The sequence below is a fragment of the Hippocampus guttulatus genome, chromosome 8 (genome assembly GCF_054856545.1).
Source record: "Hippocampus guttulatus isolate MCC_2025c chromosome 8, RoL_Hgut_1.0, whole genome shotgun sequence".
NCBI classification, from domain to species: Eukaryota; Metazoa; Chordata; class Actinopteri; order Syngnathiformes; family Syngnathidae; genus Hippocampus; species Hippocampus guttulatus.
Window position 1 is genome coordinate 8017766 of NC_141268.1, and position 25866 is coordinate 8043631.

The 25866-nt window shown below is 41.1% G+C and overlaps 1 protein-coding gene across 2 annotated transcripts; it reads right to left on the reverse strand.

Annotated features, from left to right (window-relative positions):
- Nucleotides 1-2888: 2888 nt before the first annotated feature.
- lactbl1b (lactamase, beta-like 1b) lies at nucleotides 2889-24289 on the reverse strand. Of its 2 annotated transcripts, XM_086118565.1 has the most exons (8): nucleotides 24123-24289; nucleotides 21709-21791; nucleotides 19149-19353; nucleotides 17283-17389; nucleotides 15633-15790; nucleotides 11080-11327; nucleotides 10050-10155; nucleotides 2889-8735 (listed from the first exon to the last, which is right to left on the reverse strand). In XM_086118565.1, the coding sequence occupies exons 2-8, from the start codon at nucleotides 21766-21768 to the stop codon at nucleotides 7757-7759; spliced, it is 1863 nt and encodes a 620-aa protein (XP_085974691.1). In that variant the 5' UTR covers nucleotides 21769-21791; nucleotides 24123-24289; the 3' UTR covers nucleotides 2889-7756. The 2 variants fall into 2 exon arrangements, with proteins under 2 accessions (XP_085974691.1, XP_085974693.1); XM_086118567.1 differs by lacking the exons at nucleotides 21709-21791; nucleotides 24123-24289 and adding an exon at nucleotides 19455-19656.
- Nucleotides 24290-25866: the final 1577 nt, after the last annotated feature.

Genomic DNA, 25866 nt, shown 5'->3' on the forward strand with positions numbered 1-25866 from the left:
GATAACACTAGATTTACAAAGTAATACAACATTATCATGTGGGACTAACATAGATCCTTACAACCAATTGATTTCATGCAACCTGGACTGGTCGTCTGTCAATCGTAGGATTGACACAAGGAGACAGCATGGAAGACAACTTAAGGTGTACTCACACTACGAGGCAATTTCAACCGTGCAAGACGTTTTGCTGTGCAATTGCTTCAGATAACTGCTGCAGCACTGTAACTATTGTAACTCTGATTTTTCTGTGGTTCTGTTTATTTCCATTGTGAGTGGTGGTGGTTATCATGAAGGACTGGTGAGAGGCATCATTGCATTAATTATACACGTACATGTGCCCATGTTGTGGAGTTTTTCTTTGGACTATAGATATAGATTTGTTTGTTTCTGTTGTACAAAGGGGCAGTGATGACCATTTAGCAAGAGGAGTGATTACTTTAATTACAGTATGTGACATGTCCATGCTGTGGATTAGTACTATTGTTATTTTTTTTACCATCGATATTAATCACGGTGATGATTTCTATTGTTCAAGATGGAGAAGAACTGTTGACAAAAGTCATTGCATTATTTAGATGACATGTACCTGTATGTGCCAATGCCGTGGACCTTTCTTTCATGTCACTGTGGAGGAATTTTTCAGTTACCGCTACTGTTCATTTCTACTGTGCAAAATGCTGGTTGTTACCAACTGTCAAAAGCAGCGATCACATTAATGAGAACATGTAAATTAGATGATGTAAATGCTTCTTACTTACTACATATAGTGGTAAACATGACCCTGTACCAGCTCTTTTGGAACATGTTGCAGCCAGCCATAAAATTCCAAGTCAATTATTATTTGCTAAAAACAATAATGTTTATCAGTTTCCACTTTAGCTGTTTTTATTTCTGTTTATCACAACGTCCCAACTTCATTGGAATTGGGTTTGTATTACCGAATTTCTTTTTACCGTGGATAATTGTTTGTCTCAAGTGCAAGGTGGCAGTTATAATTTAGGACTGGAGAATATTTTGCCCCTAAAATTTGAGACAGTGCAGCTACAACTTTCATCTACCCGCTCCAGCACAACCAGCAAATTTGCAGATTAAAAAAATATATATTTAATTACCATTCATGAATATTTGTTGTTGCTGACAAACACTTGGTCTGCACTTTATCCCATTTATCAGTTATATAGTGAAAATGAGGGGGAGGAATATTTACATTGCAATTCAATTTACAGTGTGTGTCCCTAAATCTACTCGCATGCCTGAAATTTCATGTTCGGGCCACTTTTGTTAAACTTTATGATTAAGTTGTCTTTCTTTTCTTTTTTTTTGGAATCGAGCAAGCTGATGGTTGTCATTTATAACTGTGGAGAGGAGAAATCTTGCCCTCATGTTAACTGTGTGTCTAGTCACTTTGGCCATTAATCAGGAGGCTTGATTTACGGGCCAGGGGCTGCAATGTCATTGCAGCAAAATTTGATACAGACTCAATTACCATACTCAATTAACGCTCGTAATGTATCATTGGACTCCAAAGGAGACTGGAGGAGACCTTGAGGAGATGGGATTTGGACAAGGCTGATTTTTTTTTTTTTTTTGTCTAAAGGCTCATGTAAAATCAAATGTGGACGCCATGATCCTGTTTGCTATTCATGTCCGACTCTCCTGTACAATCACTTAGACGAGAGTGTGTGGGGCAGTTTTATTTACCTAATGTAATTGGTTCCATCTGAAAGCTCTCTGCATATTCCACCAGCTCGTCTTAGATTCCACCTGCTGCTTCCAGGCTAAAACCACCAACAGACGGAAAGGAGCTGAGTTGGATCAGATTGGAATAATGTCATGCTTGTTGTGAGGGGGAAAAATGTCCAAGAATGTCAACGTTTTTCCTGTGAAGTTCTGTTTTGAGTAGTTGTGATCACTGTTCGATAATATGCCAATTATTAAAGGGAATTGTGTAATTCAAAGGCTTCATCAATAAATGTCAATATTAAATGATTTGACTTGCTAAACCCAAATCATGACTCGACTCAACTTGCTTGGAGACTGTTTTTTTTCTGCCAAAGTAACTTGGGACTTGCTTGAAACCTAAAGATTCAGACGTCAGGCTTACATGCACATAACACATAATTTACAAGCACACTGCAGTTATCGGTTGATGAAAGTGTGAACGTGTCAATGTGGAAGTAAATATGTTTGAACGCACTTTCAAATACAATAGAATGTGCATTTAGGCTACACTGGCAGTCTCGCCTTTACTAACAGGCTTGCCTTGCCTGGAGCCTAAGAGGCCTTCCGTAATCAAGTGTCTAGCAGATAAAAGAATTTCTTTTTGCATAATTCCCGTGTTTGCAGCGATTGGCCATTTGCAGCCATGTCGGCAATCAAAATAAGGTCTGCTTTTTTTTTTTTTTGTCCCGCACCTGTATTTCAGGGTTCACCAACCTTTTTAAAGCTGAGAGCTACTTCTTCGCGACTGATAAGTGCAAAAGGTTCGCCAAAGTCAACCATAAAAATTGGTCAACACAAACATGCCTGCCTCGAAGGCAGGAAATGGGCTTTTTAATCCGAGCAATCGATGTAAAAATCTCATTCGTGGCAGCCCTAGTTACTATGAGTAATTAATGACATTTATGTGAAGACAGTAATCATGTTCATAATTTGTCACAATTGTGAGGAAAAAGTAGCCATGTAATGTAAGCTGTTGGTCCTGTCAATCTTTTCTATTTTTTACATTTTCAAATGGTCACTTAATACAACATTCCAACAAAATCTGAATTCCCCATCACTGGTGAACTTATTGGAACAAGCTCGCAGGATACTCATGTGGTCCTTGGCGGCTACTTGGTGTCCGGCGCCCGGAAGGTTCCGCACAGAACTGGACATTACAAATATAGATTTTGGAAAGTTTATTTAACAAAAATATTTATTTACAAAAAATAGGCGCAAGGCCGACAAAATACAAATAATGATGCTGGACAACAAGCTAGGAATAATGCAAAGAAAACAAAAAGCGCTTGCACAAAGCAAGGAAAAAAACACAAACGAATATACAGGTAGCTTGGAACAAAAGTACAAGAAGGACCAAAACGCGCGGAGAACAAACCATGGATACACGTAAACACACCGAGACCTACTTACTTGAATAACTAATAAGAGAGCAACTAGACGAAATGCACATGAACGACATGAGCAAGGCGATATCATCCGGCATTTTGACGTGGGTCCATTAGGTCCTGAAATAGTTCCACTAATTGTGATGGCAGACAGGAAAACCGGGAACGCCTCTGCCACACAAACAGAATGTGATCATGACCAAATGGAAATCATGCGCTGCAAACATAATAATAAAAGCATAAAATTAGGAATACACAATATTTACTCACTTAATTTTGGAACGTATTTGTAGGAATCCGAATATGAATTTATTTTGCCTTGTGCATGTGCAAGTCAATCCCCTGTGGATAAAAATGTGTGACTGTATGTTTTTAGCATTTAGCCAACATGAACCTTCAAATGTATTGGTTCGAACATACTGTACATGCAAATGTGTTTGAACGTAGTTGCAAATACATTCAAAGGGATTTGCCAGCCAAAAATGTTTACTCTACATTGGTAGTTCCAGGCATCCGTACTGGATAAATTATTGAGCCTAGCTTGTTCTATTTCTTCTTCTCCTAGTACTTTGGTCGTGAGGATGCCATGCGGCACTGTGCTGCCTCACACAGCTCAGTCTTGGTACTACGCTTGACATCTGCTCCCCTCATTCTCCTCTTGACACAAACCACATTGAATAATTTGTCACATTTCCTTCACATTTCCATCAGATGACATTTTCAGTTTCGTCTTTTTTATTTCCCGGTAGCCAAGGCAGGCAGGCAGGCAAGCACCGGAAAAGAAAAGGGTAAATGTAAGCATTTGTATTATGAGAGTTATTTCTGCCTTCTTGGTCTGCCAGCACCCACAGCGGCATCAACAGCGTATTATATGAATAATCCCTAGCCGTGTCGGGGGTCACAATGAATTGGAGTCCATTTTCAGGGATTACGCTGCAAAGAGCCAGAAGAGCACAGGCAGAAGCCGCTCCGTTAATGTCAAAAATATTTCACATGAGGCTGTTTGGAGAGTAATTTAACCTTTAAATACTCTTACAGAAGTCATAAACCCATGAGATGGGTTTATGACAAATACAAGAAATTTTCACCCGGCCACAACATTAGGTACATGCCTGGTGCAATTGATAAGATGTTTCAAAAATGATCTATTTTACAAAGACAAATAACGCTCAGTTTTGAATAACCATAAGAGTTATTGATTTAACAATACGTGTTGGTATGGAATGGCAAACAACCCAGAGTTTAAAAACATTTTTGGGAACATCACTGAAATGACACCAAAACACGCACGCACGCACGCACGCACACACGCACACACGCACACACGCACACACACACACACACACATTCTTTTTAATTTTTCAATTAAGTGGCACACAGGTTATAGGTGACATTAATGGTGCAAAATTTTTGGAATGATTTATCTTGGTCTTATTTATTTATTTACACCACAAAACCCTCATCATTTGAACAGGGGTGTCCGGACTTCCACTGTGGGTGTGCCATATTTGTTAGATTTGCTGCCAAAGGCTCATCAACAAAGTAAAAAAAGTTTGTTTATACTGACAAAAACTACATGTGAGCTGTCTTTATTGCGTGATGTGTGTAGAGTTTTGATGATTAAATAAAAAAAATTAATGTAATCAATTTTGGAATAAGGTTGTCACAAAAATGTGAAAGAAGTGCTACGCTGTGAACACTATCCAGCTGAACCGTATTTCTGAAAACACATAAGTACAAATTGAGCAGGGTTGCATATAAAAAACTACCTGAATACGTCATCAATCAAAAGTGAACATTGTAAAGGCAGACTTTGATATTATTACAAACAGCTCTCTCATATGTGTGGCATGTCGCCATCAGCAAACCAAATTCTTTCTCAAAGAGAGGAGAGTGACAAAATGGGATCGTAATTCGTGGCAACTGTGCAAGAATGTGATATACAGTGAACTCCGACCTATTGTATTCCTCAAAAAACATTTTCACAATTTGTGGCCAGCATTTTGAGCACAGAAGCGATTCTAACCTTTATGGTAAAAGTCTTTCTTTTTTCCATTTTCGTTTCCGGTTTTCCTATGGACAGATGTGAGGCCATTAGCCACAGCTTCGACTTTGACGTTTTTGTCAGCATATCATTCCCTTGCCATGGTTGCCTTGCCAACTTGCTGCACGGCTTCCCAACTGCAGTTCAGCACAAATTTGAGAGTAATTATAAGATAAGATAAGATAAGAAAACCTTTATTAGTCTCGCAATGGAGAAATTCCCGATTCACAGCAGCAAAGTTATGAAAGGAAGAAGTAGAACAACAAAATATAGGAGCTGCTGGAAAGGCAGCCACTCTCGCGGCGCCATTTTGAAGTCAAAATAACAAAAATAACACAACACAACACAACACATAGGACACAGACAGTCGTGCAATCTTCACCAATTTTCTGCACACACTTTGTTGTCTGAAGCAGTTATAGATGAAAGAGGAGAGGATCAAAGTGTCCTTTCTCCAGTGGATCAGAGACGTCATGCTGAAAATGTGCACACGTCTGCTACAAGCCAAGTTTTGAAAGCAAACACGAAGCTGTAGCGTCCATTGACGAAAAGAGATGGCTCTGTCAAATTGCCCCAACCTGTAAAACAATGCACACTATGCAAGGCAAGTTTCTTGAAACTGGATCCATCCTTCACAAACTACATAGTGCAAGGCCTGCTACTACCATCACTGGTGAAAATAGTGAACTCCCAGAAAGGGCATTCGCAAAAAGCCAGGGAAGATCTATTTGCAGAGGGATGCACTTCAACTCGGCATCAACAAATGTTTGATTCAGTTGATGCTTTGGAGAGTGAGAGAGCTGTACTCATATCAACGTGAGAGCTTCTGATGCTGAACAACCTCAAGTGTAAATTGTACAAAGCGTTGGAGTAGCAGGACTTTCATAACGCTTCTCCATCTGGCGGTGAACACGACAGGAAAACCTCTTGGCAGGTGTCAATTTAATTCCAATTTCAATTGGCGAGGCATGGTTAGGGGAATGAAAGCTTACAAAAACAGGGAAGCTCAAGCTGCCAAATGCTGATGGTCTATAGTTACTTTTGGGACACCCTGTATAAACTATATTCCTACTTTTGCACATTGCTGCATGTATTTACGTTAAAAAAACACTTTGACTGTATTTACAGCACCACAGTCAAAAACTAAAAAAGTAATCAGTATTTTCACATTGCATTTTGCCTAGATCAAAACATCCGTCATTAATTTTTTTAAGGGTGATTTTACAAGATTTAATTGATCAGCACATCAGCAAGTTCTGTAGTAGCCTGGAAATTGTGTTGCAGTTGGGAGAGATGGAAAACATGCAGGATAACGGCCCTTGAGGACAAGAGTCTGACACTCGTGGTTTTAAATAATAGTAGACAATTATTAAGGGGAGTGGGGGTGGGGGGCAATTATTCACAGGTTTTTACTGCGGTCAGATCTAACGCTAGCCGATCATTTTTGGTGGCACGTTTCCATATACAGTAATCCCTTGCTATAACACGGATCATTTGCCACTGCTTCGCTGTTTCATGGATTTTTTTCGTGCATTTTTTTTCTTACAGTGTATTGTGTTCAGCATCCTGATTGGCTAGGGGACTTTAGACTAATGTCAACACGCGCCGCATCTCATCACTGTACAGCTTGTCAAATTTTCTCCATGACAAAACCCACAAACTGTCGAAAGTATTTCTAAAAACTGGCAGTTGTTTGTGAGAATTTTTTTTATATACAGTACATACACTATATACTGTATATATATATATACAGTATATATATATTTTAATACTTAAGCCTGAATGCAGGTTTAATGTTTGGCTTAATTAAATGCAGTATTGTACTCGTAATAATTGCAAAAAAATAAAGACGACTACTTAACGGATTTCACTTCACTCTTTTTGGAAAGTAACCCTCACGATAAAGGAGGGATTACTGTATAGTCAATGCAGTTTGCACAGTTGCATGACTGACAGCGTGAATGAAGCGTTTGAAGCGATGTGGACATTTGGCAGTGTTGCGTTACCGACGCATAATTGGTGTTGAGAATGTACGTACTACATCAAATAATGCCACAGCTGCACACGCACAGACACAGAGCCCAAAAAAGTTATGAAAAAAAAAATGGCAAACAGCGTGGTGAACTAAGAACAATGCGGGACAAGATCATTGCGGTCTTGGCTGGCAACCAGTTCAGGGTGTACCCAACTGCCCCAAGACAACTGTGATAAGCTCCAGCATGCCCGCGACTCTTGTGAGGATAAAGCGGTTCAGATAATGAATGGATCATTGAGGTTGACAACACAGCCCGGCTTTCACTAGCGGCTGGGACCAAGCCAAAAAGAGAACGGGAAGCAAGGAAGATGATGTATCAAGTGAGTGGACTGACTTGTTTTTAGCTGTTGAAAAAAAAAAGACATGACGTCTCTAAAGTAGCTTAAGGAGAGCAGATGAAAAGTAAAAAATAAAATAAATGGCATACAGGCAGGAGACAAAATTATGCGTTACCAGCGTCAGAAGATGAGATGAGTAACTTTCACAGCATGTCTGCATGACCACCTTCATTCATAACAACCCCCTCAAGGCCACGATGCAAACAAGTCTGCTTTAGAGAGAAGCGACTCAACTGGAGAAGGACGGCTTGCGTGCTATCCTGACCACATTGTATGTGTTCAACCCCGGCGCATCAAACCCAGGGGACATGCCGTGCTTGTCGTATGCATAGAAGTTGAACAGTTGTCCATCTTGCGCCTCCAGGGAAACTGAGGCCGAGCCCACCCTAAGGACGCAGGGGTACTCCCTTTCAAAGACCACCTTGAAGACGCGCTCCACCAGGAAATTGAGCTTTATGGTCCGGTACGTTTTCGGAATCAGCTCTTCGATTTGAGGGCCAAATTGCTGCATGGTGAGAATGCCGTCCGAGCCGGCTTTTATTTCGTAGAAGGTGATGTTGCTGTAGGTGAAGAAGCCTGCATAGGCCTCTGGATTTGGGGGTGCGAACAGCACCCTCTGGGCATCCCTGAATGCATTTTCTAAGGCAGGGACGATGTGACGGTAGGCTTTGGCCACAACGTCCTGCTTCTGGGACCGACCTCCGGCCATGAGCACCACCAGTCCAAGCTTGAGTCGCGGCACCAGGGAGAATGTGGCCGAATAGCCGTCAAGGTCGCCATCTTTGCGCACCATCTCGTAGCCCAGCAGCTCATTCACCTCCCACGGCGTCCCCGTGTGGTTGGCGAAGTAGTCCTTGTCGCACCTGAACAGCGGCGTGAGCATGATCTTCAAAGAGTCAGGATCCAGAAGCTTACGGTGATAGGCGCCCAGCAGCATCATGGCCAGCTTGGCCAGATCTGCTGCTGTGGAGAACATCTGACCCGATGGGCGATACCAGCCCAAGTCATAGAGTGGGGCGGGCTTCCCATTGGAGTACACACCCACGGCCACCTGGCCCTGGAGGCCTGGCGTGATGTCAAAGCCGGTGTCCTCCATGCCCAGACGGTCCAGGATGTTGTCTGATACCCAGCGCTGGTAGTCCATATTGACCACGCGCTCGGACATCACGTGAGCCAGCAGTGAGAAGGCGAGGTTGCTGTAGTGACATCTGGAAAGAGAGGCGTAAAGTTGAATTATATTAAAAGTCTGTTTAGCGAAATGTTAACAAACAAGGCAAAACGCCATAGAGGGGATAATGAACAGCTGCGTTGTGTCTACCCCTTTAAGCATTGGATTTTTAAACACAAACCATCAAGCAATACATGCAGAGAAGATTACAAAACAGTGCTCAGAGACATATATTCTTTATCCTCTTTTAAAAAGCTTACTGAGGAGCTGTGACCATCTCCTTGTACTCCATAATCCATGGATGTTTTTTGCCCCAAAGTGGATAAGGCGCACACAGCAGAAGGAGCAGCATAAGCGCAAGTCCACAAAATGTGTCAAAAAAAGGTGTAATTCTTTACATTTGATTTAATTATGTCATTACCGTATGTTTTTTTCAAGTGCAATACAAGCGCTATTTTGCTTCGTAAACAGATGAAAATAAACTGTGATCAATGTACACTAAAATTCACATGCGCCTTTTTATTCATGCTCATGTAAATGGACTACATTTAGGCATTTTGGTGCATATGAACAATTGGCAGTTTTTAAAATCCAATGGTCTCTAAGCGATCATTTAAAATCAATCAATTTGATATGTTATCTGCTGGCACCTCACACTCGTGACCTGCTTGCCGGTAGATGTCTTGAGGATGCACCTTTTTTCTTTTGAACTTCAAATAATGACAATAATGAGTGACAGGTAAAAGAATTTTTTTTTAAATCTTGATTTTTTCCATTTTCTAAAACTACGATTGCTGCAAAACACTTCACAGAGCTATTTATTTTCATACATTTTCATTTCACGTTGCTGCTTCACCTGCAAGTTTCTTACACTTTTTGTAAGAATTGTTCAAATGGTCAGTCAAGTGTCAATACTTATGTGAAATAGTACTTTGTAGTTAGCAATCATGTTTTTAGATGATTGGAGGTTTGTTCAGGTGCCGCGGTAACACTATCTAGCTGTCATTGAGGCGGTGTGCCTGGCAATACTAAACGAGATTTTGAAAACAACGATGGCAACACATAACAAATAAAACAGCCCTAACCCAGTTCGTTACAATATATTGTGTTGTTATGGTGCTTTGAAGAAAAAAAAAGGTCATTCAAACGCAATATGCATAAAAATTGCCAGGGGATGCAGACAATAAAAAACGGGATTAGAGTTTGTCTGTGCGAATGTGTGTGCGTGCATTTGCATTTGTCTGCATGTTGGGAGGGTACTATCCTTCACTCTCCCAACTGAGCTGAGTATCAACCACTAGCAACTCCAGATAAAAGTGTCTAGAACCACTAGTTAGAATAACCAGAGCCCTACTTGGTTCCCGGGTCGGCGACAAGGACATCGTCCTGCAGAAGGTTGATCGCTGACTGAGTCTTTCCTTTCCAGAGGAGGTTTGTTGCCCTGAGTCTCCTGGGCAGGCCTAGTGTTGAAAATGAATCACAGAAATGACCACAGCATTTGTATGCTTGTCACAGACATACACAAACACTTCTGTCAATATGTTGCCCTTCTTCATTTGTTATTCTTGCACCAATCAATTCTCCCACACAAACAGCCATTAAATAGCTCTGATTCTTATCAGGCAGGCCACGAAAGAACACAAGGTGCTGTACTGTTTAGATTATGGGTGTCAAAACTGTCACCGTAGTTACGTCCTTAGGGGTCCTGCGATTACAGTCAATGCAATCATGAGAGTGAGTCAGAGCAAATATGGAGGGACCTGCTCTTGTCATATTGTTGCTGTCCAATCAATGTCCAAATTATGAAAAATAAAAAAAATAATGAAAATACATATTTGAATAAAAAAGGGACAATTTGGATTTTAAAAAATGCAAAAATATGAAGCACAGTTCATTATTACATCGTTGCTGTCCGATAAAAAACTGGATGTGCCAATGTAATGTCAATTACTCAAACTGGTGTTGGGAGCTCAATACTTTTGAGGGGCATGACTGAGAAAGTCGTCATGTTTGGGACTCCCAAAATTCAGTTTTATCAAGATATATGCACTTGCCAAAAATGTTTTCACAATATTATTTTTTATTTTCAGGAGCTTTGTTGAAATTATGCTGGAATATCTATCTCTGTAGAAAAACAAAAAAGATAAATAAAACAACTAGCCTTAACATTTTCAAACGGAATCGTAGTGAAGGGACCTTAGGAACATTTCTGCTCCATGGTAGTTTTAATTGACGGTACATTAAAAAAAATAAAACGAGGCAAAATTCGAACATCAACCTCCGAGCGGTGAGGTAGACGGGCAAACCAGCAGTCCACCATGCTTCCCTTCTGTTACAAATCTCCTAAACTATTAAACGTTAATGAGTTTGGATGTTGAAATCACCAGAGAGCTGGCTGACCATCCTGCGCAGCGTCACCGAGGAGGAGCGAATAGGCACCTCGCCGCTGTCCAGAAAGATCAGGCCGTCCGTCACATATTTTAGCTCCAACTCGCGGGTCCTCCCCATGGGGTTCTTGATGGTGAAGTTGTCCACGTACTTCTCCAGCGGGTCGTCCAGTGAGCCGATCTTGCCCTCCTCCCACAGCCGGTACAGCATCAGCGTGGGGAAGATTTTGGACAGGCTGGCTATTCTGAAAACAAGAAAAAGCAAAGTTACTCAATGAGCAGCTTAAGCTTTCATCACGAGACATGCTGTTGTTATGGTTCCCCTCAGACGGTTGCTATAACTGGGAAAAATATAAATCCATCCATAATCAAAGATGCTTATCCTGCACAGGGCCAGATGGGCATGAGGGGTGGCACTGGAACATATCCCAGCTGACTTCAGGCGAACTACACCCTGAACTGGTCACCAGTCAGTCGCAGGGCACATTTAGAGACAAACAACCATTCACACCCACATCCAACCCGTCACTGAGGGGGAACCAATCCCACGCTGCGCGCACACAAGTCAGATGAGTGTACCAATACACCGTCAGCAACATTGGGACAGATATAGAAATGTATGATCATGTCATCACGTTATATTGCATACACTACTGTACAAACAATCCATTCTGCATTGGATTGTTATGACATACAATGTCCGTTTTCAACACAACATAACAACTGGTCGCCAGTCACTCACAGGGTAGATATCGAGACAAACAACCATTCACACCTCCATCCACACTGTCACTGAGTGTGAACCAATCCATACAATGTCGGTATTTTTTAAAGAAAAGCAATACTTTTAAATTCAACTCAAATTCTTCATAGAGCACTTTATGCACTTTACCTCTTCCTACTCAGGAAACTAAGGTCTTTTGGGGTTCAGGGGTCACTCCTTAAGACCTTCGATGACTCTGTGGTGGCTTCGGCCATCCATTATGGCATTGTCTGCTGGTCAGGCAGCATCTCAGCCCAGGACAGAGAGAGACTGGAGCGATTGGTCAGGAGGGCCAGTTCTGTCCTGGGCTGCTCCCTGGACACTCTGGAGGAGGTGGGCAACAGGAGGATGCTAGCTAAACTAAAAGCTATGATGGACAGTCCCTCCCACCCTCTCCAGCCCACCCTGACAGCACTGGGTAGCTCCTTCAGCCAGAGACTGTTACACCCGCACTGCAAGAAGGAGAGATACCGCCGCTCATTGCTACCGATTGCTGTCAGGCTGTTAAATAGACACACGTGAAAACCTGGACTCACCCCATCCATACATTGTAAATAGCACAGCCACCTTACGCGGCATATACAGTATGCAGTTGCATATATGTAGTTGCATATATTCTTATATCTATATTTTATATTTTATATTGCAATCTGTACTGTGTACCGTTCTTTTTTCTGAAACATTTATTTTGTGCATGCAATACTGTACTTTGTTTCTTTTCTACCCCCTTATCTTATCTTGTCTTATCTTATCTTAAGAACAATAACATCTGAAAGAAACAACTGGAGATTTTTGAGGGAGGTCTGCATTACAGTAATCCAGCCAAGGTGTGATGAAGGCATGGATTTCTGATTCAAAGTGCTGGTCTGTCAAAAGTCTTTACCTTTAGGTGTCAAAAGCTGGACTTTACGACCGCACAGTTATGCTTATCCAGTTTAAATTCACTGCCCAATTTAAAACTGAAGTCTGAGACACTTGGCTTTACAAAGTGTGCTAAGGGACCCAACTCAACATGGAGGGATTTACAAAAGCCAAGGAGATCAGATTTGTCTTTTTTTCTCATTAAAGATTAATAAAAGTTCAAAGGCTGCCAGAGCTTTAATCCCTTCAAGGTATAATAAAAGCAGTTGTTGGGAGAAGGCACTTTTCTTCTTGAGTGGCACATAAATCTGTCATCAGCGTAGCAATGGAATGAAAACTCTCTAGACTAGAAAGACTGAACTGTCTTTCTGTTTATTTTAAGGTTATCATAATTGAGAAAAAAAAACAGTGACTTAAAAAAATCATTTCTAAGTGACGTTCACACTTTTGAACGCTAACAAATTGAATTTACAGTCACAAGTAATGTCAATTGTTGCAACCAAATATTTAAGGATACAGCTTTCGTTCAATTTGTATTAAGAAGGGATTCGGTGAGAAAATGCTTGTAATATATTTTAAATGTTAACATTTTGGTACAAATTTTCATCCTTTTGTCACAAAATATACAGTATATAGGACACTCTAGTGGCTTTTGTGGGCCATGTTTAATGATTAGTGGACCAGATCTGCCCCCCCCCATTTTACATGAGAAAAATCTCACAGCACACCCAAACCCTAAAATAATTAAGAATTAAGAATTAAGAAAACCTTTATTAGTCTCGCAATGGAGAAATTCCCAATTCACAGCAGCAAAGTTATGAAAGCAAGAAGTAGAACAACAAAATATAGGAGCTGCTGGAAAGGCAGCCACTCTCGCGGCGCCATTTTGAAGTCAAAATAACAAAAATAACACAACACAACACATAGGACACCGACAGTCGTGCAATCTTCACCACTTTTCTGCATACACTTGGTTGTCTGAAGCAGTTATAGATGAAAGAAGAGAGGATCAAAGTGTCCTTTCTCCAGTGGATCAGAGACGTCATGCTGAAAATGTGCACACGTCTGCTACAAGCTAAGTTTTGAAAGCAAACACGAAGCTGTAGCGTCCATTGACGAAAAGAGATGAGTTCACTTCTCCTGTCCCACGTAATCCGCTTCAAACTCCAAGCCGCGACTCCCAACTCCAAATCCGCATCGGCGCTCCGCGCTAACGCTCCTTTCTTCTCATCGTCGGCTCCTCAAGACTTACATCCATCCAGCCGCAGACCATTCAACAGCACCGATCTCTCCGCTGAACAAAGCGGGGCTGTGAAAAATGCTGCCCATTACAGGCGCAAGACACAAGCGCCCCAGGACTGTCCAGCAACGACAGTCAAATGGCGCCGACATTCCTCCAGTCAAAAACAGTGCTGGTATACCCATGCTGCCGAGAAGGCGCAACCACCGAGCACAGAGTCTCCTCCTTGATGAATGTCATGGCCAAAAAATGCTGAAAAAAGTCCACATCAGGTCCACACGACGTAACAACAAACACAAAGTGACAAAACAAACACAAAAACAACAAAAAAAGCAAGGCTCATGAGAGCACTTGCTGACGGCTGCCTATGTCACCAAAATTAGGAATACAGAAATAATGATCTTGTCTCATCAGAAATTGACCATTTAATTGAACACAAAGCTGACCTACTTACAAAAAGCCTTGACTTAATCTGTTGTATGAATGAATAGTCACTGGGTCTTTCTCTTCTAGCTGGTTGCCAGTGACAGCAGTGGCTCGATACACGTCCAAGTGGAAAGCTGCCAATATCTCAGCGAATAGAAATAAATTGCCTGCCTTTTTCAACACAATTACATAATCATCTCGCAGTGTGTAAAATGGAGCGTCACCATCATCTCGTCTTAAAAGGACTAAATGATGTCCTTGTTCTGAGCCACATGTGGTTTGTCTATGCATTCTTCTACAACTAAATAATTTTGTGACCACCAGGTCAAGCTAATTCAAAGTCGACACAGAATTACATAGTCCCTGTAAAGTAGAACTAGATTTGTTTCTGCTTACATTAGACATTTAAGATAACTGTGGTTAAAATGAGCCAATGCTGAGAAAAATGGACTCCTGATTTATGGAGAAACTTGCTTTTTCTCTTTTACTTTTTTTCCTGATTTTTTTTTTGGAGTGTAGCTAGAATCACAGAGCCTGCGGAATGGCTTTCGGGAGGAATCTACAAGATGATTGGCCTAGGAAAAAAAAACATCCATCCACTATCCAATCTGTTTATTCTGATGAGGGTTGCGGGCGTGCTGGAGCCTATCCTAGGTGCCTTCGGGCATGAACTGGCTGGCAGGCAATCGCAGGGCACACATAGAGAAACACCCATTGATGATCACAATCACACCTAGGGACAATTTGGAGGATTCCATTAACCTGCCATGCATTTTTTTGGAATGCGGGAGGAAACCGGAGTACCCGGAGAAAACCCATGCAGGCATGGGGAAAATGTGCAGACCAGTCAACCACGATTCCACCGTAGGAAAAATCGAAAATAAATTTACAGACGTGGAAAAAAGTATTTTGTTTGTTTGTCACTTTAGTGAGCAGGCTACATTCCCATTCATGCGGGATCATTTTGTTGATTATAACGGGATAGACAGAAAAGTCTTAAAGAACCAAACACCCAAAAATGAGCTGGAAAGGGAGGTTGTGGTTGTTTGAAGTAGCCACTTTGAGAAAATTCCAGGGAATTTGTTCCAACGAACTCCTGTTCATGAGATTTGCTGCAAGTAGGTCGCCAAGATACATGCACGTTGCGACATTGTGAAGCTTTTTCCCCCTGGAATTCATATGCTTCCATGAACAAATAAACAAAAATAAATAAATAAACAAATAGATAAATGTAGAAACAAAATTATATTGTAAAATCACCTGTAGATGGTATACTCATTGGGGGGTCCTGAGAATGCATCTGAGCTGTTCCTTTTGCCAAAATTGCCGGTCCATAAAACGGTGTCGTTCAGGATGACTATGGCGGAGAGAGCCGGGAGACTAACTGGATTGATGCTCTGGCGAAGCAAAATGTCCACCTGCAGGGGCAACAGACAACACATTCAGGGATGGAAAAAAACAACAACTTCAATGCATGTTGGAATGATACAATGATGCCAGAGGACGCCACTGGCGGACGCTTCTTAAAGCAGCATATGTTCAAGCGTCTGTCAAGTCAACCAGTGCGTCCTGAAACCTTCACAATGATGTCATTAGCTTCCATATGTTCTGTCGCGTCTCGCTCGGCTGGCAGTAAACATGCAAAGAAGTAATGAATGGATGTTCTTTTACATTGAGGGAAGCACATGGGAAATATTGTTTCGACTGTGCTGGTGAGAAAGCACTTTTTGTTATTTTTTTTCCTCTATTCATTTTTGCTTCGTCCTTTTTTTCCCTCCTCAATTCATTTTTGCTCTTTGGCAGGATTTTTTTTAAACATTTACAGCTCAGACCCATCTTGTGCTCATCTACAAGACCCTTTAATAACAGTTACGTAACGTTATCTGTCTCATAATGCAAAAGATAACAGCATCTAAACATCTTTCGCTATCCACCATGAATGCAATGGGGAAACAAAGAAAAATACAGCGTTCTGAAATGTTTTCTACTTCTGTTCATTTATTTCCCCTTATTTATTGCAAAGCTATGTTAGACTGCTATGTTTTGTTGAAATCATTTTTCTTTGTTTACGAAATGTAGCATTTTGAGATTTCACTCAGTGTATTAAAAATGAAATGTATTATTATTAATTTTATTATTATTATTATTATTTCCTGTCACAATTTAAGCGTCCCCTCACCTTAACATTCAAATAGTACAGACCTGTCCGTCCAATCCAAGCATCCAGTGAAAATGAAAGTAAGCCGCAAACTATCAAACGGACAAACAAACAAAAATATAACACTCTAGACGATTTTCAGATGCATAACATTTATTTTCCCTTTTTGCTGACACAATGATCCATGCTGCTCTGTGCAAATAGAGGTTTCTGACCATCTGAATGAATGTATCATGATATCCCGCAGGAATAGGAAAGTTGCCTGCTAACTAAAGTGACAAACAAACAAAAAAGACTCTCTTCCACTTCTTTGAGTTTATTTTTTATTTTTCTTATGCCAAAATGCAAATCGTAGATTCTTGTCACTTGAATCCCGTGCTTCTCAATTATTGTTTGTTATGCTCTCCCTATGTCGAAGAAAACATTTAGCCACCCCCAAGGAAGAAGAAAACATTTGGCACCTCCAACTCTCTGCCGCGATATATATACAGTATATATATATACCCTATATATATAAAAGAAAAGATTTGAAGAGCATTAATTTTCCTGGACTAAAAAATAAAAAAAACACTGCCACTGCCACCTACTGTCGTGGATGTGTAGTTACAAAGCGCGTTCCCTGGGATCACACGCGCCCCCCATGTTCAATATTTTTCCGTGCTCTATATCGCCTCAGGATTAGCAGTGCATCTGTTCCGTATGTCGAGCACAGATACAGTACACCCACTGACTTGAATCTCTCACTCTCGTACCTTTTCCAGTGCCTCTTTCAGAGCAGGAATGGGATGCTGTAGCGGAACAGGCTCAGGAAAGCGAGGACACCTCATCTCGGATTTGGCATTGTCACCCAGCCCTTCATCTGGCCGTCAAAATGGAAATCGAGAACAAGTGGGAGAAGACAATGACTACAGGGAGCATGTAGGTACGCTTCACCTGACAACTGAGAAAAATCAATTCCATATGCTGCGGCAATCGCAGGACATCAATTCTTTCCCCGTCGTGCTTACATAATATGTCAATGCTCAAACTATAATCTGCATTTTGAACGTGAAAATAAGAACATTGCATTGTGACATGTGGCACTCATCTTTTCACACGGAGGCCGGGCTTGGCAAATTATCACACTTACGAATCTGTTACGAATCTGATATTTGTCATCTGCGATGCATTCGAGAAACTCTAATATCCAGAGCTAAAATTGAATGGACAAAATGTGAAATAAGGATTGCAATTTTGATCATGTTAAACGGTAAAAAGCAAAACTAAAAGAAACAGCCACTTGTGTTGCGTGGCCCCATTTAGAGGTGAGCGAGAGAATGAGTAGGGAGCAGTAGCCCTAGGTGTGAATAAACGTAGCTGTGTCCATGTTACACAACCCCTACTCCCCACAAAAATAAGGGGAAAAAAAAAAGGAAGTTGTATGGTATACTGGTACTAAGGTTCTCTGGCATCGTGCTGTCAAATATGATACAGTACTATGCCACATATTTTAAACACGGGGTCGCAAAAAATGGAGCAACAGCAGTCTTCAACTCTGTGTCTCAAGCAGGCGCTGCCTTTTTGGGGAAAAATAAAGATTTTAAAAAATGTCTAAAACCTTGCGATCCTGCGTACTTTCCAGGTGCACACTTCCACACCCACCTGCCAAATAACACGTGTCAATTAGAGTACGGATCTGTGCATTCTGACAATGCAGAGGACACATTGCTAAACCAAAGTAATTCTGATGTTACAATTTGGCAATACTGTATACATAACGGCTTACTTCAGATAGAACAAAGATTTATTTGGTTGTGTAATTTAGTTTCGTTTAATTTGATTTAGGTCGGCACATCCCTCTCAAAATGACGATTTTAGCATTAGCAATCTAGCCGACAAACATTTTTAGCTTCTTGAATTGTTTAGATAGTTGGCAACAGCTCGAAAGTGTGCGACTACCTTTATTAGTGCAAGTGAAGATGAAAGTGACATGAGACAAACGCTTACTTCCCCCCAATGGACAACTCTCTGGTTTTAGTGTGAGTTACACTCCTAATTTGTAAGGATGTAGTTTTCACAAGCAAAACCCAATCTTATGCTGACAAGACATTCAGTGCTATTTATTGTTTGAAAAGTCAATTTAAGAGGTAATATGGACAAATCTTGAGATGTTTCCATATTTTCTCACATGAAAATGTGTCTTTGAAAAAAACCCAGCCCTACTATTTGTCAACAGGCAAGCAGTTTTTCTGTATTTCACCTTTAAAAGATGCACACAGCTTTATTTTTACCATTGACATTCCTGGTCCGCTGTACCGACTTTTTGATTCGTTTTGACAGTTGGCAACAGTTTGAACACTCTAAAACCATCTGAAAGCATCAAATACACCAAGTTCAGCTTTTCATCATCAAGTCTCGAGTTAGCTGAGGAATGCCTTACAGTATTTATGTAATTTCACATTTGATGGGTGGGCAATCTGGGCATGCACTCCAGAGACCCAACTATTTGTACACAAGCCATCATAAAGTAAATTCTCGATAATATGATAACTCCCTCCCATTTTTTTGGGGGGGTGGGGGGTTGGTTTTGATTGTTGGAGGACTCTAAAACCTGTCCAAAAGGCTGAAAAGGTGCTCACCTGGCTGCAGCTTTGGAAGCTGATATTGCCAGAAGAAGCATCCCGTCATCACCATGGACAGCACGAGGAAGAACACCAAACCAACTTGGGTCCATTTCACATTCATTTTCTTGGTTTTTGTGATTCCTTGGAACTGGATAGTGGGAGCAGGAGGAGGAGGAGGAGCCGGAGGGACGGCGGCTGCAGCGGCGGCTGGAGGAGCTGTCTTGAATCGAAACACACATCACTCATTCATAAAAACCTTGCTCAAAAATGACTCGAATCCAAAACACAAGTGATCCCCTTGGCACTCCACACAATACTCACCCCCAGAGCGGGACGGCCGAGATTAACAGTGACACAGCAATCTTCTTACCACCCAATCAGTCACCTCAACATCATTCCGCATTATTTTCAAGAGCGAAGGAATGTCACATGTTGACAAATGGCACAATTGCGAACCGCCATGTCTGCTTTTTGCTAGCACTGCACTGTAATCTGACCGCCGGTGCCACTCTTTCCCCAACACAATTCAATTTCCTCTCCTGTAGCTCTAGCCTGTTGACATCATAATCCCCAGATTTACTCCACCAAAGCATTCGGCTGGAGTGGGTGTGGGGGGTGGATTTTAATCCCTAATCCCTGTGAATCACTTTGCTTCAGTCCATTTTGCCGAGGGTATCCCGCGAGATGGTCGGTGGTGGGATATTGCCCCAGACGACGCAGCATTGGGCCCCTGGGCTGGGTCTCTATACCTGTATGTCGCTGCGGTGTGGCCATTGTGGTTCTAGTGAGGAAATCGAGGCAAGGCAACTTCATCGAGCACATTTCATACCCAAGCAACTCAATGTGCTTCACACAAGCAAAGACAGGACACCAACACGAATTTACAAACGCTACAGTTTAACAACATTCAGAAGCAGCATTTATCAACACGTCAGCAGAAAATATTACTGCACATATTGACAAGCAATGTGAAGAAATAACTGAAAGATAAACATTTAAAAATGTTTTGACGACAAGACGAAGTCTGGAAAAAAAACGTTTTGAACTTGTTTTTAAAAGTACTGTATTTAAATTAGTGGCTGACTTCACTTCTCTTGGCAGTTTATTCAATTTGTGTGCAGCATAAGAGCTACCCTGTGCCGGATGCAACATAGTCCAACCCTTTGCATTCAGTCAGAATCAAACCACTTGACAATTTGGTTGAGTTTTTTCCTCATTGAATGCCAGGCACAATTGAAAGCGCCCAGCCTTTGTGGGCTCATAATAAAGAAAAATGAGCAGATGGCAGACATTTGCAAATACAGTAAATCACACAAAGAAAATCTCCTCACGTAGCATTCATGCACGTAACAGAAATTGAGCCAACTAAAATGGCTTCTTAACAGATATTTGAGTCTTTCTTCCGTTGATATTGCAAACAAATACATAGCCACGTTTGACAGTTTACAAAATAATTGCTTCCCGTGTGGCGTTTGCATATTCTCCCCGGGCCTGCATAGGTTTTCTCCGGGTACTCTGGTTTCGTCCCACATTCCAAAAACATGCATAGCAGGCTGATTGAACACTCTAAATTGTCCCAAGGTGTGAGTGTGAGCGCGGACGGTTGTTCGTCTCTGTGTGCCCTGCGATTGGCTGGCAACCGTTTCAGGGTGTCCCACGCCTACTGCCCGAAGACAGCTCGGATGGGCTCCAGGACCCCCCGCGACCCTTGTGAGGATAGAGCGGATCGGAAAATGGATGGATGTATATTTATGCTGAATCGACTTGCAGCAGCATGCAGCCAAACAACTAGTGACTCATCAGCAGATCCTGAAATAGGTGGCCATGACTGACCGGCCAGGGGTGGGCGTGGCTGACTACTGGAGCTGTGACAGATGTGACAGGTGCTGATGAATTTCTTTGAGGAATTCACCTTATTCATGTCTCAAAGCCAGATACTAAGTGTCGAATGCCAGACAGTCTTTGCCAGATACAGCAAAGCCATTCAGGGCTACTACGCCTTATATAAGATAAGAAGATAAGAAATCCTTTATTAGTCCCTCAATGGAGAAATTCCCAATTGACAGCAGCAAAGTTATGAATGGAAGAAGTAGAACAACAAAATATAGGAGCTGCTGGAAAGGCAGCCACTCTCGAGGCGCCATCTTTAAGTCAATATATACTGAGTTATGATCAAACAATGGCATCCTAACAATCCAAATGGCGCAGATGGTTTTCACTGAGGGATTCCTATTATTCATGTCGCTAATCCAGATTTAAATTAGTACCGCGGGTTGCAATGAACATATCTTCCTTAAAGATGACTTTTGTGGCTTTATTCTTGCAGTTTTGATTTAAAAAAAATACACGTGGCTCCATCATATCATCAATCAACAAAAGGGATATCTGTGTTGAAAAATCTCAGTACTAAATTTAATTTTCTGTTCCTGAGGTTTGGATGGCGCATGATCACAATATATGAGTGGCTTGTGCAAAAGCTCACTCCCAAAAGGATTGTGTGCAGGTGCTAATCCGGGTTATATAACCTGTGACAAAGGGCGCACACACACACACGTGCACATGCACACCTTTTCACCTGCACTTGAAGCCCATCCATGGTGGCCTCCCTGAGGACTTTACTCCCGGCCTTGCCCATGCTTCCAACTCACCGGCTGTGACCTGACACAAAAACACACAAATGGGGCCTCATTTGCATTTGCAAATGTATTCGTATTCACATTCTGTATTTGTGCAACATGGCGATATTCACACTATTGCGCACCAGCTAGTGAGCGCCACCTCACCCCTACGTCATCTAGACATAAGATATAACTCGGTAACAACAGGTACGGAAAAAAAACAACCGTATCAGTTGATGCAACTACATAAGCAGAGAGTGTTATAATTGAGTCCATAGTAAATATGTCCCAGTGTGAAAAATAACAGTGAGGATCTTATGTGCTAAGCACACACACACACACACACACACACACACACACACACACACACACACACACACACACACACACACACGCACACACACAAAATATCTATCAAAAAATTAAAGAAGTGATTTCTGAAACTAATAAGGCAGTCACATGCAGCCCTATAATGACAACATATTCCAGTTATTGCAATAGGAAACAATATGGCCCATTATTAAATTTTTTATTTCAATGACTATTTATTTGATTGCTGAAAAAAATAAATGCACGCTAGGAATAATGCTGACAGATGCTTTCACTGAAAATATCACAAAAGACATGCAGACATTTTAGATTAGAATGCTATTTAACACATGACCGAATATCAGATCAATCCCCATAAGCCATATTAATTATGTATCAAAACCCCAGATGATATAAAACTGTTATTGCAGATCAACGTGTTTTGCGTTCTCTGTCTTTTTTTTTTTTAATTTACCAACATATTGCTACGTATATCCACGAGGAGGCTGTTTCATCTTTAAATGTCAAAAGAAGAGTAGTTTAACTGTATTTTAGTTCACAGTATTGTAGTGAGACCCGACCGATTAAATCTGCCAATTATGGTTCTTCAAACATTGGTCAAACAAACATGGCCAAAAAAACAATGGGCCAAATAGGCCATGTTTGGCGATTTTATTAAATTTTATGCACTTGAATCATTTACTGTATTCTAACCATTTAATCAACCGTTCAATATAGTTTGTAGCCCAATGTTTACAAGCAATGGTAGGGTGAATTGACCTGAATGTTGACCTGAGTGTTTACATGCAATCTAAAGTCACGATTAGTTTAAAAAAACAAGGGAACATAGTGCAACATTCATCCATCCATCCAACTTTTGTTTTTAGGTGGTGGTTGGTGTAAATCGTTTGAGATGTATTAGGGATTATTAGGAAGTACACGAGAATTATTCTTCTCATCCTTTGCAGTACAATGATATCAATGATGTTCCACAAACCCAATGACCTAAAGTATCATTCAACTTTAATGCACCATTAAATATTTATAGCTTGTGTGTGTCGGAAATCTTGCCTTTGATGTGGCCACAATGAGCATCGGTCAATTGATATGAAGAGTTATGTAATAATTCAGCCCAGCATCATATTAAACTTGCACTGTAAAAAGATCAACCCATGAAATCTACTCAATAAATGTAGGGTAACAATTTGCAGCCACTTGAATTGGGTAGATTTCAATCATATATTTTGAGAAATGAGGACATTAATTCAAAAGCTATGAAATGATGATGAATCCACTCAGAGGGATTGTCCCACGCTTGTGTCATATTTATGAAACAAATACCATGATGTCCAACACACAAATCCGTAGAGGGTGGAATATGTTGATCAAATACACTAAAATTACGTTCGACCACCCACACAGCAAAATAAACCTAATTTTCGCCAAACCAAAATATGGCCTAATTTTTAAATCCAAATTTGCAGATACGCTGTGGGGCGAGACCAGAAACACACAGAATCTATCAAATCATAAAAATCTAGAATTAGACCAGTGCCCCATGGAAATTACGATGCAGCCTACATCCTGTTCCAAATTGTCAGTCGACTCGGGTGCGAGGCAGGTCCATGCGCTGTGTCGCAACCAGGGGGGCTCAAGAACATTCTAGGGGGGCTTCAGCCCCTTAAAATAGGCCTAACCACACCACTGAGTGTCGGTATAAATTACTCTTTTTTTTTTTTTTTTTTTAAAGACTGACTGCCTAAAATAATTAGGTACATTTTTCATAATTTTCATGATGGGTCATATTTAACACACTCCCAAATCGTTTATTTTTTATTTTTTACAGTGTGTGGCTTCTAGACACAGACTCATCAATCTTCTAGATATACTTGTAAATTCCAATGAAGCAATAACAACCAACGCGTTGACGTGACAGCCAGTGTCGCAGAATTATTATAGGCAGGACTGCACACAAGCACATTATATAAGCCCCGTAATGAGTCAAACGGCTTTTTTTTAGGCCACGAGATGCCCTATGGTCATTCGCTCCTTGTCCACTTACCTCAGGATCTATCGGTGACGCTTCTTTTGGGTCTTTCTTGACACGGAGACGTGGTTAAAAAAAAAAAAAAAAAAAGGAATATTCCACTTTGTTACAGTTCTGAGTTTAGGAGCTCGGGATGCTCGCCTGACAGATGTTGGTCTCATAGTTATGACTAAATCCGACTCGTATCAAACCCAGCATTCTGGATTAAGCAGCACAGCCAATGGCCACATCTGTCATTGCACTTTTCTGTGTGTGTGTGCATTTTCACTTTATATTTTGGGATGACAAGTTGACCGAATGAAAAAAAAACCACCCACTCACATGCAGTTTACCAACCAGACAGAGATTATGGTAATGATGTGAATTTGCTTTGTGGTGTATTGCAAAACATATGCCAGAGAAGCTTGGATTCCTAAAATCAGAGAGGCATGTGTCTTACAGTCTGGAGTCATACTTACCAACACACTTAAACACTGGAGGGCACTGTACCAAAGTTTTTTTATAGTAGGGTTTCAAACCAGGGTTAGAGTGCCAAAACAGGGTTTCAGTTTCGGGCTCACATTTTGAGTTTGGGTTTACAATGTGGTTTAAGAGCCCCGACTTGAGTTTCAAACAAGGGTTTCAAAATACTATATTCCTCCGTTAGGATATTCAAATCTGGATTATAGTTTCAAATTTGGTTTTCAAACCACAGTTACAGTTTTAAAGAAGTGTTTCAAACTAGGGATTCAAGACAAACAGCGTTGGGGTTTCAAATTAGAGTTTCATGTCTGAGTTAGGGCTTTAAACTAAATTTAGGGTTCCAAATTAGGATTAAGAATTTGTGTTCTACGTTTGCTTTAGAGCAGGGGTGTCAAATTCATTTTTGTCGAGGGCCACTTTGTAGTTACGGTTTCCCTTGGAGGGCTGTTATGAATTTTGGGAAACCATATAAATGTTTAATCACCTCCACATATTACATACACAGCGCACAACAAATTGATGGATAACTAGTTTTAAAATCAGAAGTCAAGAATAATGACTGTTATTGTGGATTACATATGACACATTTTGGGTAAGACCTGAGCAAGCATCATGGAACTTGACATGCTTGATTTGCTTTCGCGGGCCACATACAATGATGTGGCGAACCAGATCTGGCCCCCGGCCCTTGACTTTGAAACATGTGCTTTAGAGTCTCTAAATTGTGTTACAAGCCAAGCATGTATGGTTCCCAAATAGGGTTTCAAGCCTGGTTTGGTGTCCCAAAGTCGAGTTCAAACCAAGGTTCAGGTTTTAAATTAGGGTTTCAAATCAAGATTGGGGTTTCAAATTAAGTAGGGATTTAAACCTGGGTTAGGGTCTCAAAGACAAGTTAGGATTATAAAAGAAGAGTTTTAAACTGAGGTTTGATGTTTTTATCAAGATGTCCCAATGGATATCCATGCAGAATTTTCCATAGACCCAACATCAGGTCAGACAGATGCATGCAGGGTCAGTTTGTCAGCCTCGGACTGCAACAGCCACATTCGTGACCGATGCGCCACACAGCCACGACTGGAATCATTTTAGTGGCATGGCGACAAAAAAACTAATTGACTTCTCTCATGCACTTTCACCAGAGAATTAATATGAAGGCTACACACTTAAGTGCACGCGGCAGCTTCATGTGCAGAGGCTTGGGCTTAACTCAAACTGTCGCGTTCAATGGCTCTCACGTGCAAAATCTGTCCACTCTAACGTGTGTGCGTTTGCATGCATGCGTGTGATGCAACGAACC